Source organism: Corylus avellana, chromosome 6 (assembly GCF_965113065.1).
Source record: "Corylus avellana chromosome 6, dhCorAvel1.hap1.2, whole genome shotgun sequence".
NCBI classification, from domain to species: Eukaryota; Viridiplantae; Streptophyta; class Magnoliopsida; order Fagales; family Betulaceae; genus Corylus; species Corylus avellana.
The window spans coordinates 19082439-19101209 of record NC_142495.1 but is presented as its reverse complement, the minus strand read 5'-3'; the positions used below and the strand labels follow the sequence as shown (position 1 = coordinate 19101209).

Below are 18771 nucleotides of genomic sequence, written 5' to 3'. Positions count from 1 at the left end.
TGCAACTATAATTTCTCATCTCCGGTGTTGTTGTTGAACAAATTTCAAAATAAACATAATGTTTTATTCCTAAATTTGTTTATTCTTACAAACGATTTTCATCTAATGACAAGTTTTCTTTTTATTACTTCTTACAAACTTTATCATAAAGGTGAGGTTCATAGTTGGCTAGTGACATGACAACATTAATGATGGCTAGTGTGAGAAATGAACTAAAATGTTGGTTCTTTTAATTGGAAAACCCTAAAAGCCCAACTATTTTGCTCAACTTGGGGCCAATTTTTGTCTTATTTTTTAATTTTAAAAATAACAAAATAAATTAAAAAAAAAAGTTTCTGAAGCAATAATTTTTATTTTGGTTATCCTTTTTTTTTTTGTATTTTTTTTAAAAAAGTAAAAGCTGTATTTTTCTTTAGAAACTTTTTCCTTATTTTTTAATTTAAAAAATAACAAAATTTTAATTTTTTTTTTTAAAAAAATTGGTCATTATTATGAATAAAAATACAATTTTTATATTTTTTTTAAAATACCAAATAAAAGAATGACCAAATAAAAATTATTGCTTCAAAAACTTTTTTTATCTTTTATTTTGTTATTTTTTTAAATTAAAAAATAAGAAAAAAGTTGGCCTATATCATTCCTCACATTACTTTATTTCTCACATAAAACACGTGTAATTTTATTTTATTTTATTTTATTTTATTTTTATTATTATTATTATTATTTTAATATTGGTCATAAATTACCATGAAAATAGAGAAAAAAATAATAAAACTTTCTTCTCTTGGACATGATAAAAAAATTCCAATAAACTCTAGAATCATGATAACATACAATAAACGATTACTAATATTTATTTCTCCATGACCAGGAATTTGAGTATAAAAAATTTGCAATTTTTGTACTCACAATGTATATGCACAAAATTAATGGGATGAAACTTTTCAAAGTACCATAAATAAATAAAATAATAATTTTGCGCATAAATACTTTCGAATGATTTGAATTTAATAGAAGTTATATTTACCATTGTACTTCAAATAGAACGTGGTTATAGACTCACAAAAATAAATAATGTAGTGCAGAGAAAAAAGAGTCTTGTACAAATAAGTATCACACAAGGATACTACTTCCTAGAAACATTATGATCATCTACTATATTCGATACCCTAAATTGAAAGTTTTTTAACTTTATAAGAGTAATTTCAAAACGCATAGAAGTTCATGGAAGCATTGTAAAGTTTTAAAATCTGATTCTGAATTTGCACCTACAAAGACTTGCAATTTATTGCTGTTCTTTAAGCTTGCATGTTTGTTTTTGAAAATTTGTGATGCATGCAACACATGGAATCCATCAACTGTACAATCTTTCTTTTCCTTCCCCATTTCCCCCATTTGAATAAAAAATAAAAAAATAAAAAAATAAAAAAGTAAATGTTGCAAGGGAAATGAAGAGGAATGAATAAGGAATGACAAGCATCAACTTGTCAAGTGAGGTACAATGACATCATATTAGTCCAATCTTAAAGGCAACATCAGAACAGTTTTGCTCTGCTTGTATGACATTGCACTTCCAACATATATCCCAGATTTAGGGGACAACTATAAAACTGAGGGCAATATTAATGTCTTACAAGCTCAAATTATGCAGTCCGAACCCAAGATTTACCCAAAATGAAGTCAACAGTCTTTTCTCCAAAGACTAGACTCAGAAATTAAACCAGTACAAGAAAAAAGGACAGGATTCTGTAACTCTGCAGCATATGGGGATAAGGTTTTCCGAACTCTAAAACTACTTTCTTCTCGGGAGAAAAAGGTACCAGGATACTTCCGGACAGAAAGTAGAATTTTCCATGCAACTACTGGGAAGCACCTTTCAATCATCCGAACCCTTGGGGGAATTTTCTGGAGTCTTCAAATCCGTAGACAACTTCCCTTTATGTGCCGTAACGGCAGCTCGAAACTCGTCCACTATAGAACCATCCTTGAACTTCAATGCAAATGTAGAAAGACCATCTTTCCCTTCACTAGAACCACTATTAATGCAGGCAAAAGTGATGCCTTTCTTCTCCATATTTGTGAGCTTCATGTCTGGGTAAAGACTAGCATTCAAAATTAACCTGTAATTTCCTCTGGCTCGCATAAGAACTCTGGCTTTTCCCGTCCCAGTTGTGGTATTCACCTTAAGTTCTCCCTTTCCACGTTCCTTCCAACCTCCATCCACAAATTCAAACAACACAGAATCAGCAGTGAAAACCACTTTCTCATTTTCTTCCCCAGTCTCAACCACAACCTCCTGCATTGATGGGAAGCCAGCTCCCTCACTCTTCGAAACAATTGAAGAACTTCCATTATTAGAGAGACCGAGACTAAAAGGCTTGTCATCTTTCTTTCCAAAAAGAGACACAGAAGCAGTACCAAGTGTAGACCCATCATTTGAAATAGACCCAAAGGAAAATGTAGAGGTGGAAATTCCAGTACCAGCAAGACCAGTAAAGGCATTTTTGCTGCTTGAAAGCTGTTGGAATGAGCTCAAAGGGGTACCTTCCACACCTGAATTAACATCTTCTCCTGTGTTATCTTTCTCGTCTTCATCAACAGTCTTTTCTTCTTTTGCAGCTTGATCATTATCGAACTTAGTTTCAGTAGCCTCACTGCCAATATTACTGTTCTCCTTCTCCACGGCATTGTCCTTATCTGCTGCAGATTCACCCTCTGCCTCTTCAGTTCTGTTCTCTGACTGCTTATTGCCCTCATCTGCTGCAGATTCACCCTCTGCCTCATCTTTTCCATCTACACCGTCTGAAACTGTCTTCTCAGCAGCAGCTGGTGCTTCATTTGTAACTTCAGCTGAGGTTGCATTGGACTCTGTAGGAGGAACTAAGTGAATCCCAGCAAATGGATTGAAAGCGGGGGCTGATGTTGTCTGACTTCGACGAACTTTCACAATTCTTCTAGTTGCCAGCACCTCTTCACTGGCCCTCTTGAAAGTTCCAGTCTCTTGTTCAGGAAGATCTTCCTCATCTTCAAGACTAGCGTTATCTTTAGTGAGTTCCCTTCCAGCAGACCTCTTCTTTGAAGGTGGAAGGGCTTTTTCCGCATCCCCCATTGAAGAATCAGGTCAACAAACTAAGACTTAAGAACTGTTGTCACAACGACTTCAGGTAAACTAGTATCTGCAAGTCAGCAGAAATCATATTTTTCAAAAGACATTAATTAACTAAAAAAAAAAAAAGATCATATAAAGGGGAAAGTTACATTGACCAACATTGAGGTTCATGAAATTACAATACTTTCCCTTGATGTTTCAAATTAGACACTAAACTCCCTCAAATTGGAACATGTCATATACCAGTCATACTTAAGGCCCTAAAAACTTTAGATTTTCAAATCATTTACTGATTTACACAGAAGAAAGTGGACAACAACTTTTTTGCTAATAATGGGCCGTGTTTGGTAAAACATAGTTACCAAATGAAACATGTTTCAAAAAACAAAATACAACACTTTTTAGAAACGTCGCACACGTTCCTATAGGAATATTTTTGAGAAATACATGCTTATTTTTTCAGGTGCCGAGACCTACTTGTTACTTATAAAAAACAAAAATAAAAATAAGAAAACATATAGAAAGATGGCCACGCAGCCACCCCAATAGGACAGGCTGCTACCTGCAACAAATAGGAGGGGATTGCCGCACGGCCACCCCTGACTTTTTTCCTTTTTCTGTTTTGTTTCTTTTATTACTGAAAACACTTCTAAGATTTTTTGCTTTTCAAAAACACTAAACACACTTTTCAATAAGCTTACCAACAATTTTCTTCTATGGACCCCCACAAAAAAACACTTTTTAAATGTTACCCTCACTTAAACACTTTCTATTTTTCACATTTTCTAAAACTCTTTTCAAAACACACTTTTCTAATTTTCAAAATACAATACAAAAACTTTACTAAACGTATGAAAAACTTGTTCTTGGACCACTACTTTCTAATTTTTTCAAAATTTTTGTCTTAACTTTCAAAATTATGTCCCCTCACAGCATGCATAATGCTTCAGAAACTAGAATTCATTTGAAAAAACAACAAAAATAATCAAAACCACAAAGCAAATGTGCAAGGGATTGTGAAAAAATATGCTAGAACAATTGCACTGGTTTGAATCAAGTTTCCGTAAATAATTTCAGTCCAGCGTTTTGTACAATGATTACTAAGCATAAATTTGTCCGTTGCACTTGTAAACACAAATAGTATTTTATACATTTTAAGCCAAATTATGTTCCTACGTAAATAAAAGATCCTGATAGCTGATTTAATAGATATTAGTATCTAGGGGTGATCAGACTATTCAATTCAAGGTTAGTGTGCAATTCAAAAAAGGGAGAAGCACATTTTGTGAAACCTCAAGGGAGGTTAGTTTAACTTTACCTAAAATAAACTCATCTTCCAACAACCAAGTTAATTTTTGATTGAAACCAAGGTAACAAAAATAAAATAAAATAAAACACTAAAAATAGACAATAATACAATAGAATTTGCATTTGAAAAAAAAAAAAAAAAAAAACCTAACTAACTAGAGTTCTTGGCTTTTAGGACATTGTGTATCAAAACCCTGACTCTCCAAATCAAATTCACTAACTGAAATGAATGCTAAAGCACTGTAAAGTTATATTGACTCAACTCCTCTAAGTTATCATTCTGTCCCCAAAAAACCCCTGGCATATCAATTTAAGCCCTCATGGCCAACTTCAAATGCATACCATGAGCTGCTTTATTTGAAGAACAAGAAATTCCTTAAGGGAAGTTTGTAACCTTTAGCTAGGTCCCAGAGCACCACCTCAAATATGTTAGTTATGATACATCATATAACAACCACAACATATGACCAAATCTGGTCACATGAAACGGGAATGACTGATCCAAAAGTTGACTCCACCCAAAGAGTGTAGTACATGATATCTATCAAAATTTATTAATACTGAAGTTTTCCTGAACTGGCAATTTCAGACAAAACTCAATTTGAAAAAAGAAAAAAAAGAAAAAAAAAAAGAAAAAAAAAAAGGGCAGAATCAAAGATCAAAAATGCATCAAGTAAAGTCATAACTAGGAGCTCTAATTTGGAGAGATCAGTTTAGAAGTCACTGCAATAAAGAAGTGTGGAAGTTCAGCTTAATATGGAGCATTTGGAGAAAACGCAACACTCGAAATTTCAAAGATTGTGCGAAGACAGTGATAAGAGTTAAAAGTCAAATGTGTTTAAAACTCTTTATGTTTAGATGGCTGCTTACAATTGTTCTCGTTTCTCTAATTTCTAGAGTTTCTTGATTTGTGTTTTCTCAATTAAACTCTTTGTAGCATTATGAAGGACCAAATATATATGATATAAAACCAGAAAATTTGCTAAATCAGTCCCTGCAGTTTGACCTTGTAACAAATATATCCATGTGATTTCAAAATGAACATATAAATCCCTCTTTAGAAATTCCAGCCATTTTTCCAACAGTCTTAATGAAATTAAAAATTCACCCTCAAATAAAAATTAAAAAAAAAAAAAAAGAAACAAACAAACAAATAAAAAGCCAAAAAGAAAGATTTGGGATGGTCAACCACCCTCAAGATCTACTATTGGGGGTGGCAGAACCACTCCCATGACTATGGGGGTGGCTGAACCACCCCTAAGGGTCTTGCTGGTGGTTTAGCAACTCCCTCTAGTTGATGGGGGCGATTCAAACCCCCAAAACCGACTGCTGGGGGTGGCTGAACCAGCAGTATCAACTAAAGGACATAGCAAAACCACCCCCGAGGCGGCCCCACCCTAAACCTTTTTTTTTTTTTAATAGTTTTTTTATTTGAGGGTTTCATAAGGACTGTCGAAGAAATGCCAAAATTTGTACGGAGGGATCATTTTATTACAGAAGCACACCACAAAGATTTATAAGTTCATTTCGAAACCAAAAGAATTTATTTGTTACAAGGTCAAATCACAGGGACCAATTTTGCAATTTTCCTTATAATACTAGCACATGTATTTGAAGTTTAAACAAAAAAAAAAACTACACATATGTCATTGCTAACCCATTCCTTTCTAGTCCAAAACTACTTAATTTTGTGTTGCATCATTTTTGATGGATCTTATTGGGATAGAAATAGACAAATAAGGGACAATGATTGGTGTCAAACTTAGCAACTAAAATGACTATAAAATAAGTATTTTGAAAATTAAAGCATCCTATAAAATCATGTTAAGAGGCTGGAAATTCACCATTGGTAGTTGCTACCAAGTGTTCCAACTGACCTAGGCAAAAATAAATATGATAAAATTATGGAATGCTAGAAGTTAAACCAGGAATCCCACATTTCATATTGTGATATCCATGCACAAAGCCACAAGGACAATTAACATTTTATATGTCCACACTAATATCCCCAGCTTAGTTTAAGAACATACAATAGAAACCATCAGCTGCCAGACTACATCCACACATTCTACAAATGACAGACAACAAAACTGTAATAATTGGACAATAAAACAAAATGAATGAATGCCTTGTCTACAATATGAAAGATTTTCTTTTGGTAGTCATATCTACAAGAAATCTATGCTAGCACTTTAAAGTGAAATGTTTTCTTTTGGTTTTCATATCTACATGATATCAATGCTAACATTTTTCAAAACATCAAACACTTACTAGCACCTCCAAGTAAGATCTTTTCCCAGTACTGTGTCTAATTCCAAATGCACTCCAATTCTATATACTTTAGGCAATATTTTTTACTTATAAATATTACAAGTGATATCTTGCTTTGGCTTAAATATAAAAATTCATAAAATACTGTAGATATACTATCCATCCAAAATATTACCCACCAGTTCAACTATAATTAAATATATCCTATACCGAAATCTTGACTTCTTTGTAGTAACAATCTAGGATTGAATTAATGCTATGATGACAACAGTCTCCTAAGCACAATTGTACAAACTTGGAAATTATATTCATATACAATAAAGTAAGTACGTTAGCGTGGAAAATAAGTACACAAAGAAAGAAAAGCAGTAATGCCATGGTGGCGCTCAAAGGCCACTTCAAATGACCATTTTTTATTTTTTTTTTGATAAATTAAGATGACCATTTTATTAACATTTTCCCTTTTAAGGTATACAAAGGAACTTCCCCTGCAAACATTTAATTGATACATCATTCCAATCCAGTGCCCAAAATAATTCGATGTTTGAACCTTTCTTCATTCTTCTCTAAATCAATTGCCATTCATTGAAAAGTACCCAACATATAGTATAACATAACAAAAGTAAGATACAGCTGAGTCCTGGTTCATTTCAAGATCAAGAGGGAATATGAAAAGACAGTCAAAGAATGATATTCAACTTCAAATGTCAATCTTAACACCAACACACTAAGGTAGCAATGAAAGTGCCAACTTGCTGGGGGAGGAGTGGGGTAAAGCAAACAGAAGCTAGCATATATGTCCATAGTATTGCTTGCTTAGCAGTAAAACAAATAAAACAAAAATCAGAGAAATGTTTGCAACCCTAAAAGTGTCTACAGGAACCAAGGCATTCAGCACCCAACCGCTAAATGCCCAACAAATGCAATACTGAAAAGGGGGGGAAATTACTTATGGATGTCTATAGGAGCCCAATTAGCATGAAATCTCCGACTTAAATTTTCCAAATGTGAAATCCCCAACCATATAAGAGTAAAAACGCAGTGAAAATAAAAACCACAGTAAATAAAACTACGTAAAAAGGACTCTGAAAGGGCAATATCTAACCATAAATCGCTTTGAAAATGTACTAAAAAGAAGAGAATATTAAACCAAAACCACCAAAATATTAGTGATATATGGGACCCAACAAAGAAAACGCTACATTCATCTAAGTCTTCGTTGAGCTGGGTTTTCATTTTCTTGCCAAACTGAACCCACAAACAACATAAAATAAAAATATCTTTTCATTTATTGTCTTTTCTTTTCTTTTCTTCTACCAGCAACCAAACAAAGACTAACACCCTAAACCCTAAGCATCCGAAACGAAAGCTAAAACATCACGAAATGGGTCACCAGGAAACACCAAGAAAGCAATAAATCCAAGAGATTACAACCAATCTGCCACTAAAGAAAAACCCTAGAAGTATGCACAATATACACAATTAAAAAAAATAAATAAAAAATAAATAAATAAATAAAGGAAAAGAAAAACAGTACCAAGAATGAAAACATATTCCAAAACCATGAAACATCATTACTTTGTATGGAAACAGAAATGGACTGAGATTGGGAGTAGGAATTACCTAGAACCAAAGGCAAACCGAGAGCCAAATCCTCAGAGAAAGAGAGTGAGAGGGGGTTCAGAGATGTGAAAAACAAAATAAAAGAGAAATGATATTAAATTATTTTCTTATATTTTATAAATTTGTTGGATTGAAGGGTTTGGACTTTGGATATGGAAGTGTCTGAGGGTTTCCTCTCCTTTACATCAGCTCCGAAAGGGCTTTTAATTGTGCATAGCGATGTTGAATAGAGGATTCCTCACCTGCTGTTGCTTAGAATTTTGCGTGTTACTGTGACAGAATTGTGACACGTGTAATCAGGGCTAAAATGATTTTCGGGAGTATGGATTTGGGTTTGTGGTTTTCAGGCCTGAGATAAATGGCCCATGACTTCGGCTTTCGGGTTTTGATTGTCATTAATTAGCAGGCAACCCGTTTGTCCTAATGGGCTAACGAATGGCCCATTACACTAGCACCTCCATAGGTTTTGCAATCGCCTTGTACGCATCTGGTTGGAATTTTGAATTTTGAATTTTGAATACCAACACTTGAATCTAGTGGGTCTAGCTTAACGCATAATAATAGCATGAATATAATTGACTCTTGTCGGAGGATTGCTTTTACTGATGGTGGGGGTCGTACACAATAGAAAAAATAATCACTAGAATCCATTAGTCCGTGAGGGAATGAGGACACTCCAATAATTAAGTTAATATTGTCTTAAAGAAAGAAATTGAATAAAGAGTTCTCAAAGAGAAAGAGACATAATACTTTCGTATTGAAAAACGCTATGCCAACCCCAAAAACTTGTTTATCACAATTTATGCGGAATTAATACTATGAAATAATAAATAATTCAATTACCAAAATATATAAAGCAATAAAGAGGCAGACACATATATTTTGGTTACGAAGAGGAAACCTTTTAAAAACTGATCTAAAAGTAAAGCCTCTTCGAGGCAGCCAAACCCAGGAAATCACTATCAAAAAATTATCTAGATATTACAGACACTAGGAACATTTACAACCCTTTGCAAGACCTTGGCTCTATAAGATCGACAAGCCTACAACTCGTCTCCTTACTCACAATCTTCTTCAATGTTATTCTCATTTACCAAACCATTCCGATAGACTTCTCAACCGTAGATTTATCAAAGGAATAACTCAAACTCTAAGAGATTCAATTTGACACTCACCACATATGATCTCTCTTAGCACAGCCTCTAATAAACTCTCTAGGGGTGAAAATTTGTACCTCTCTCTTTTATAATGATGTATATATATCAGTACATCAAACCCTAGACCAAGGCCCACTAAAAATATGTTTTTGGGCATAATAGGTACTAGGTGTCCGGACAGGATTAGTGCTTGTCCGGACAGGGCCTTGCGAGCAAAAAACATGCTTGCTAGAATTGGTGTCCGGATAGCCTAGCAGCATGTCTGGACACCCCTGCAAAGGACATTCCATCGGTCCTTGATCAACAGCTTCGATCGATGAATGTTTGTGGTCCGATTGAGCTGAAACTTTGTAAGGATGTTTATGGCACATGAGTCCACATTATCAACGGTGGAAATCGGATTCTGAGCATTCGATATCAGTGTTTGAGCCCGTTGACAGTAGCCTCTGCATTTTGGAACCGAATTAAGCTAACACAAATACTAACAAACTCCTCCTTTGGTAATTCGGTGACAAAAACCAAAATGCCGAGCCAATTCTATCATCATCATCTCCCCATATTTTCGCCCCCTTTTTGTCACAGAATGATAAAAGGTTTTCATGTTTCTTGAAACACTTCACAAAATACATCAAGACATATATCGAACAGGAATACATAAATAAAAACTCATGATCATAAGAAAATGACATAGAATGCAAGATCATGAAAACACATCAGCAAAACTCTCCCTCAATGTATAACTCAATAAGTACAAGGAAAACAATTTGCAAACAGGAGTATTCATAATAAGAGTATATCCAATAAATGATCAAAAATTGCAGATTTAGCATAAACTCTTGTTGAATGTGCCAAAAATACCCAAAGCATACAAGAGTTTCAAAAGATGAATAAACAAAATCATTGTTGCAACTCATGGCATGCCATTAAGTACCATCACTATTCATGCTATATGTGTTGTATGTGACAAGCCACAATCAAGAGCCAAGCAATAGACAAACATATATTGACAAAGAAGACACATTAAAACTTCCAAACCATATGAAAGAAATTCATAACTTGTTAGGTTAGAAGTCAAACCTTACTAGGGCCTAGTCACCCTCATCCAATACTCTCCCCCTTAATCTTATCACAAGGCTCAAAGCTACATCCAGAATTTTTATTTTGGATGAGCCAAGCACAAAAATTGACACAGTGAAAATTTCATTTTTGAAATATTTTGACATTTTGCACATTTCACTTTAGATTTTCTCTTTAAGAACGTGTCTTTCATAATATTAAATACAAGACATAAGAGTTTGAGCTGGAATTTATAGGTTCTTGGTTCAACCAACATTTGGTCAATTTTAACCCACAAAGAAAATCCATTCTATGTATATGGTTTGTCCAACACAACAAATTTGTCATGGATTGATATTCCTTCTTGAAGCATAAGTGCATAGAGATAGCATAAATTAAATGTACCACAATAACACATACTTGAATGGATCAATGATAGTTCATTATAAAGATAATCAACTCAAGCATGATAAGTGTATTCCATAGGTACATAAATTAAGAGGATTTCCAATTAAGCAATTAAAGAGCATTTAAAGCATATAACTATATTAACTTTTCAAACATCTTTGCAACAACAATACATTTCTAAAAAATTTATTAACACAAATAAAACACAAAGAAGGGCAGCAAAGAAAAACAACAACATGTTTGAATTGAGATTAGAACAGGCAATATATGAATTTCATTTAGCATTAAACTTTCATCACATCTTATAGGTTCAACTACCAAATAATGATTTTGTTTAATAACTACTTCTAGGTCTTAACAAGACATTACATATTCATGAATGTTTGATTAGTAAGTAGACAAAAATCTTGGTGGTCCGCACACAACATTTCATCTATACGCCTTTCAAAGATCATGGTAAATGAATTTCTTGAAAAATCCTTTAGGAATTTACCTCAAAACAAGAATCTCAAAATAACCATGTATACACTCTTCGTGCAAAAAGTGTAACAACAAAAACAATGCAATGCATAAACAAGAAAGAAAACACCAAAAAAAAAAAAAATGCAAAGCAAAGAAAACCAACATGCTCTAGGATATTCAAAAATATGCAAATCAATCAATCCTAGGCATGTTATTGACTTACCTAAATTAAGGTGAGATCACTACCACTCCCCCTCAATAGGTGAATGGTATAATCATTCCTAACCCACTTTTGAACAATCTTAGAACCAGATTTATGACGCACAAATGGTCTCAATTTAAAACAATTTGGTCGAATATGATCAATTTTGCCACAACGATGACAGGTGGGAACAAACCTTTGAGAATGTTGTCTTTTATGATGAGGGATATATTTAGACTTTGATCTAGGCAAACCTGACTCTATATCACTTTTTTCTTTCTTAGGAGAAGCCAAGGCCTTGTTTGGATGGGCCAGATTTTGTTTTTGTTTTGGATATTTTAAAAAACCCATGCAGATTTGGTGTTTGGCCCGTTTGTCACAAAACCCAACTGGAATTTAATTCCGAAATGTGATCCAGGTCCAAATTCCAAAACCGGCCCGTTCGCACACTCGAACCCCAAGCACGACTAGCCCTGATTTTAAGGCCAGTGTTCTATAGTACCTACAGGGGTTCAGAAACAAGGCCCAATAATTACTGCCCACCGACTCACACGCACCGACACACCAACCCACTGCAGCGGATTTACTACTTGGCGTGAAGATCAACTGAAGTCAGGCGGCTCTGCAACAATAAATTAAAACCACCTGTACCCAATGTCACGCTGAACTCGGCTTGGGAGACGAGATGCATCTGTAAGAAATAAGGTGCTTTAATCCTAACCGTCAGTCGGTATTCGGTAATGCTAAGGATGACATGTGGCAGGTCCCTGTAATTCCATTCAAATCCGCGACCCACGGAATCATGCGCCACTGCTGTCAAAAGTTAATAAGAAGGAACAAAATCCACTACAAGATTTACAACGGCAACCAACGCACGTTCTCCATGCGTTGGTTGCCGTGAAAGCTGGCGAATCCAACGAAAAGCAAAACTGATGTGCGGGAATTCCAACATTAGCTGAGCATCGTCCGATTTCTTTCAAACCTCATCTGACCGTCCGTTTTCAGAGTTAGAGAATTTTAGGATGGACTTGCACTCATGGTAAAGGGATGAAATTCTTGACCATCGACTCGTGGATGGACGCCACCTCACCCATCATGTAACCTGTGCCTAACAAACATATGTGATCTACTCGCGCAGACTTTTGCCATGCACCTACACCACACCGAATCACACCCATTGCGTGAATTGCGAACCGCGTATGTCTAGTGGCATCTTGATTTGTGCATGCTCATCAGATCGTCCATTTTTTTTTGAACAAATGTGGGCCGTCCATACCAGATATGTGAGCACAACGTGCCCTTTCAATCATCGTTGATTTGTTTATTGTCTGAACCATTTTGGCTTATCTCCGCAAACGAGAGCTGCGATGCATTTTTTCAATGGGCAATTACACCCGTCTTCTCCAGCGTCCTCTGCAGTACGTATGCCCTCAACTTCTTCCACCCCGAGCCGCGCGCTAATGGAGTCCTCATCAATACCTAGTACACTTTCCCCGGAGCTGAGCTGATATGTGAATAGTAATCACCCGTCCATATAATCCTCCTCCACAATGACATGCAGAAGCCCATCTTCATAGACCTTTCTTTAGAGGGGTCTGTGAAATCCTCCGATAGCTACTCCGTTACAACTATTCCGCAGTCACCTTGTAAGCAACGGCGACCCTGTATCATTTCAGCATCTACGGACACAGGCACCCCTTCGAAGACACGGTCTTGGAAGGTTATAATCGCGCTCCCTCTCAATTTCTATGCTCTTTTTCGTTCAATTTGTTTAGTTTCTATATCATTTACACACACTGTGACCTATATTTGTGCAGGCGTATTGGACAAGGAGTAGCAAGCGATCTCGGGATCCAGAGACACCCATCTCCTACAAAAGGCGTAAAGTATGCCTCACACGAGCTATTCGGGTTTTTTTTTGTTGTTTGGCAGTGAAATGCAATTCTTCATAAGATGTAGACATGAAAGCGATTTTTTTTTTTTTTTTTTACGTTGGTATATTTATGCATAGATGGAACTCGCTGAAGGCGAGGACCCATCACTTTGGTCTCCTGAGTTTGAACGTATGTTTGTGCAAATGCTGGTCGAATTGTCCAATACGGGGAGAATAGTGAATGGGTCAGTTAATATGAACTTGTGGTCGCCTATAGCTTCCCAGCTTTCTACAATGACCGGTCGGACCTACACTGCCGTACAGTGTCGGACTAAATTTTCCAGACTTAGGATGAACCACCGTGACTTCTCTGACCTCCTCCAGCACAGAACTGGATTTGGTTGGGACCTAGTATCAAACACAGTCCAGGGGACGAAGACCTAGTGGCAGCAGTATCTTAGGGTAAAGTTCGGTAACCCTTGCCTAATATATCAGTTCCCACATCTAATTTTAGGTCACACAGAAGCGTTCTTATTTTTTATTTTTTCGTCTGTCCTAGTTCAAGCCGAAGGCTAGTCGTTTTCGAAGGAAGGGCTGTCCAAACTACGAAATGTTGGGTCTACTCTTCAATGGCTCAACAGCCACTGGGGTCCTCCGCCATTCATTCGCTAGGACACCACCGAGTAGTGACGAAGACGACGAGTTGAATGAGCAACTCTTGCGGTTTGGAATGCATGTTAGTCAAGCAACCAATGCGGCTGTTGATAACAGTGTGAGTGGGGATTTTCTTGGTTCTGTGGGTGGTTCGAGTCAGGGGAGTGGCCAACCTCCTCCTCAAAATAGGGGTATAGTCATTGGGGGTAACGGACGTGGTAAGCGTCCAGTTGATACTTCTGGGCCTAGCACAGAAAACAAGAAGAAAGGTAAGGGTAAATCTCATATAGATTCTCTTCGAAGTGATGCATTAAAAGAGTTTACCGAGGTTAGCCGTTTGAAGAAAGAAATCTTGTTACAAGATCAACTGCGAATGAGTAGTGGGGAAGGTAGTGCAGGTGCTGGGGGTAGTGGCGCATCTTTTTCCAATGGCATGAGTAGGGCCATTGGCATGTTGGATGAGATTGCCCCCAACCTAGATGATGATAGGTATTTCAGGGCATTTGAGCTCTTTAGGGATGAGAATGTCCGTAATGGTTTTATTGCACTACCTCCAGAAAGGAAGAAGGCTTGGATTGAGAAGCTGTAACTATGTTGTTGGGCTTGTGGTTTAAGTTTGTATGCATGCTGACTGCATAGTCCAGTGTTGGACCGTTTCTAATGCTACTTATGGCATTGTTTGTTTTTTCAACATGTTTCTATGGGTTTGTCGGCTTGTTTAATTATGTTATTTTCCAAGAACAATTGGCATGTAATATTAGTGCCACTGGCACTTTTTTATATTTGCTTATTTCCAAGAACAATTGGCATGTAATATTAGTGCCACTGGCACCTTTATATTTGCTTTTTTATATTTGCTTATTTCCAAGAACAATTGGCACGTAATATTAGTGCCACTGGCACCTTTTTTATATTTGCTTTAACTTCTGGCACTTAACTAATGTGACATGTTTGACAACATCTCATGCAAATTATTTGTCATCAATGACTAATCATTTGCATTTAAGGCAACCAACAATTTGTGAATACCCAAAAAAGTGTGGTTTTCAAACTAGAATTGTACTTTATCTTCAACATGAAAATTTTTACATTTCAGAAATCTGAACCAAAATTTTTTACAAAATCAAAAAATACGAATTTCAAAACAAAAACAAAAAAGTGACCAGCCAAACAAGGCCCAAGTTTTTCCAAAGTCTTTGGGATTTAAATTAAAAATAGTTTGTTCTGATGTGACCAATAATCCTATAATGGTGGCATATCGGAACAAACTTAGCTTGAGTTTGTTTCCTAGAAGAAGTCTTCGATTTGGGCTTCACACAATTATTTAAACAAGAGGTTTTGCCCTTATCCAAACAGACTGTATTAGCCTTGACTTCTTTAACATTCACAGGCTTAACAAACAAGATTTTTCTTTCAGATTTAGAAGCATGCAAAGTAGAGCAAACACCATCATCAACAATCATACTATACTTGTTATTAACACTAAAAAAACTTTTCAGATTATCACTAGAGAATTTTTGTGAGAGTTCTTTCAAATCATTCTCAAGTGATATATTCTTTTTAACAAGCATAGACATCTCAAAATTTAAAGAATCAATCAAAGCTTGTGATTTAGACAATTCATTCGCCAAAGACTCTTTTTCATGTTCTACAGTTTTAAAATTCTTACAAATCTTTTTGTATCTATAGGACAGTTGACTATACTCATTAGAGAAGATCTAATACACATTGTCAAGATCATCAAAACCAAAAGAGTCAATGACAAGAGACTGAGATGTATTCATAGTAAAAAGGAGTCAAGGATCTCACTCAGGAGTTTAAACCAAACAGAGTGAACCCGCTCTGATACCAAATTGAAAAACGCTATGCCGACTCCAAAAACTTGTTTATCACAATTTATGCGGAATTAATACGATGAAGCAATAAACAATTCAATCACCAAGATATATAAAGCAATAAAGAGGCAGACATAAATATTTTGGTTACGGAGATGAAGCCTTTTAGAAACTGATCTAAAAGTAAAATCTCTCCGGGGCAGCCAAACCAAAGAAATCATTATCAAAAGATTATCCAGAGATTACGGACACTAGGAACACTTAAAACCCTTTGCAATACCTTGACTTTGTAAGATCGACAAGCCTACAACACGTTTCCTTGTTCACAATCTTGTTCAACGTGATTCTCCTTTACCGGACCCTTCTGATAGACTTCTCAACTGTAGATTTATCAAAGGAATAACTTAAACTCTAAGAGATTCAATTTAACGCCACCACATATGATCTCTCTTAACACAGCCTCTGACAAACTCTCTGGAGGTGAAAATTCGTACCTCTCTCTCAACAATGATGTGTATCAGTACATCAAACCCTAGACCTGAGTCCACTAAAAACACGTTTTTGGGCATAATAGGTACGAGGTGTTCGGAAAGGATTAGTGCTTGTCTGAACAAGGTCTTGCAGCAAAAAACATGCTTGCTGGAATTGGTGTCCGGACAGCCTAGCAGCATGTCAGAACACCCCCTGCAAAGGACATTCCGTCGGTCCTTAATCAACAGCTTCGATCGATGAGTGTTGTGGTCCGATTGAGCTGAAACTTTATAGGGACATTTATGACACATGAATCCACATTGTGAACGATGAAGATTGGATTCTGAGCATTCTATATTAGTGTTTGAGCCTGTGGACAGTAGCCTCTACATTTTGAAACTGAATTAAGCCAACACAAATACTAACATGTATGACTCTTTTTGAAAAGAGTGTTCCTTTGCAAACTGAAGGGCTTGCTAAATATGCTCCTCAAATGCTTGCACGAGGTGGGCTAGGAGCTATCTGATTATTACCATGTAATGGGCCGCTTGATAAGGCTTTTTATATTAAATGAGATTTCTACTTGGGCCTTATCTTGATTTATTATACTAACAGCTACCCCCAATTCTCATGGTTGACTTATCTAGCTAGTCGCCCATTGAGAATCTTGTGTGTACTTGTAATCGTTGTTACCTCTGACCTTCAATACTAATGGTGAAGAGTTGGTCGCCAGGTGCCTATTTAGGACTACAGGTGTTAAGGGTGCCAAGCGTGGGGAGTAGGTCTTAGCCCCTCGAGCTCGTGGCTCGGTACTTGTCAAATCGTTGTTGGCAAACTTATCAAATCATTATTCCCTTTTAGGTTATGCTTGAAGAAAGGTTTTCACATAAATGCATGGGGTGAGGCAACATGCAAGGCCACGCCATTAGTGTCCCGAGTCTAACTTAACACCTGAGGAAAGATGTAGTCATAGAATTTCAATCCGGTCACTCACACATAGAAAATTTTATGCTAGTGCAATGGAGATCCTAGCAAGTTGGGAAATGTGCACTACAAAAAATTCACATAAACCCAGCGTTTCCAATTCCGATGTTTAGGGAAAACGCCGTGTAAAACGCCATAAGCCAGCGATTTTAGAGGAAACGTCGTCCATGGGTCGGCGTTTGAGAAAAAAATTGTTGCATTTTATTTCTTTTCTTTTAGGTGGACTGCATAATCATTTTTAATATTTGGGTCCATAATGGGCTAGACCAATTCTATAAGCACTTAAGGAAGCCATGTACTCTCACCCTACATATATAATGAAGTTAGTCCATTAGACTTCATTAGGTCATCAGAGCAATTAGGATTGAGAGACTACTACACTTTACACACACAACACAATAGGATAAAAGAAGATGGCAAACTCATCTTCTAACAAAGAAGGTACTATACATTCTTTTCATTATTGTTCACATGCTATGGAGTAAGACATATTTATTTAGTGAAATTCTAACAATTGGTATCAGTGCCTTCTGTCTCCTTTCTCCATGGCAGTGATAAATCTCATTGTTTTAAATAATAATAATAATATTATTATTATTTTTTAATATAAACAATGAGACTTGAGTTTGAACTGCTTTCTTTATGGAGTTTTTTTTTCGTATGGGTCATCATATGCGTATTTTTTTTTTTTTTTGTTCTTTGGTGAATAAACGAACTCACTGCAATGCATATCTGTGCACTTGAAGACGGTCACAATGCATGACCTTCGTTTTTGTTGAATAAACGAACTCACTGTAGAGACAAATAAAAAAAATTAAAAATAATAATAATAAAAAAAAAGTCTGGCCAGAGTCCTAACAATTTCAAGCGGCGCACTGTGGGTATTGGTACTTCACAGAATATGGATAATATGATATTTTTAGATCCTGCCTGCACATTACTTTTTTTTCAAGAAAATATCAACACATCTCACAATTTACTGTGAATGTCTTGAAAGGTCCAAGACATAATTTCATTAAAAAATAAAATTGGGAGATGATAGACGCAGTCTTGAAAGTCAAATTTTTTGTTTGAGAAAAGACAAAATTTCGTTTGTTTATGCGTGAAAAGCTGCTAGCCTAAGCTTAACGGAACATTATTTTGTTTATTCATTTGGTTCAAGTTTATTTGTTTATTTGGCTTTTGGAGTGTGGCCAATGTATGTTTTTCTCTGATTTTGAGTTTGCTTTGATTTTTGAAGCATAAGATCTTAACCGTTTATATATATATATATATATTTTAAAAAGGAAAAATTACAGTTTACCTTCCCAAAGTTGACAACATTTTTCAATTCGAGCACCAAAGTTTCAATTTTTGCA

General features: G+C 35.9%; 1 protein-coding gene across 1 annotated transcript; it reads right to left on the bottom strand.

The window, feature by feature from the left end:
- Positions 1-1459: 1459 nt before the first annotated feature.
- Positions 1460-8496, bottom strand: LOC132186696 (NUP50 (Nucleoporin 50 kDa) protein). Its single transcript, XM_059600707.2, has 2 exons — positions 8312-8496; positions 1460-3176 (listed from the first exon to the last, which is right to left on the bottom strand). Exon 2 carries the CDS (start codon positions 3107-3109, stop codon positions 1877-1879), a length of 1233 nt encoding a protein of 410 aa, XP_059456690.2. The 5' UTR covers positions 3110-3176; positions 8312-8496; the 3' UTR covers positions 1460-1876.
- Between the last annotated feature and the right edge of the window lie 10275 nt (positions 8497-18771).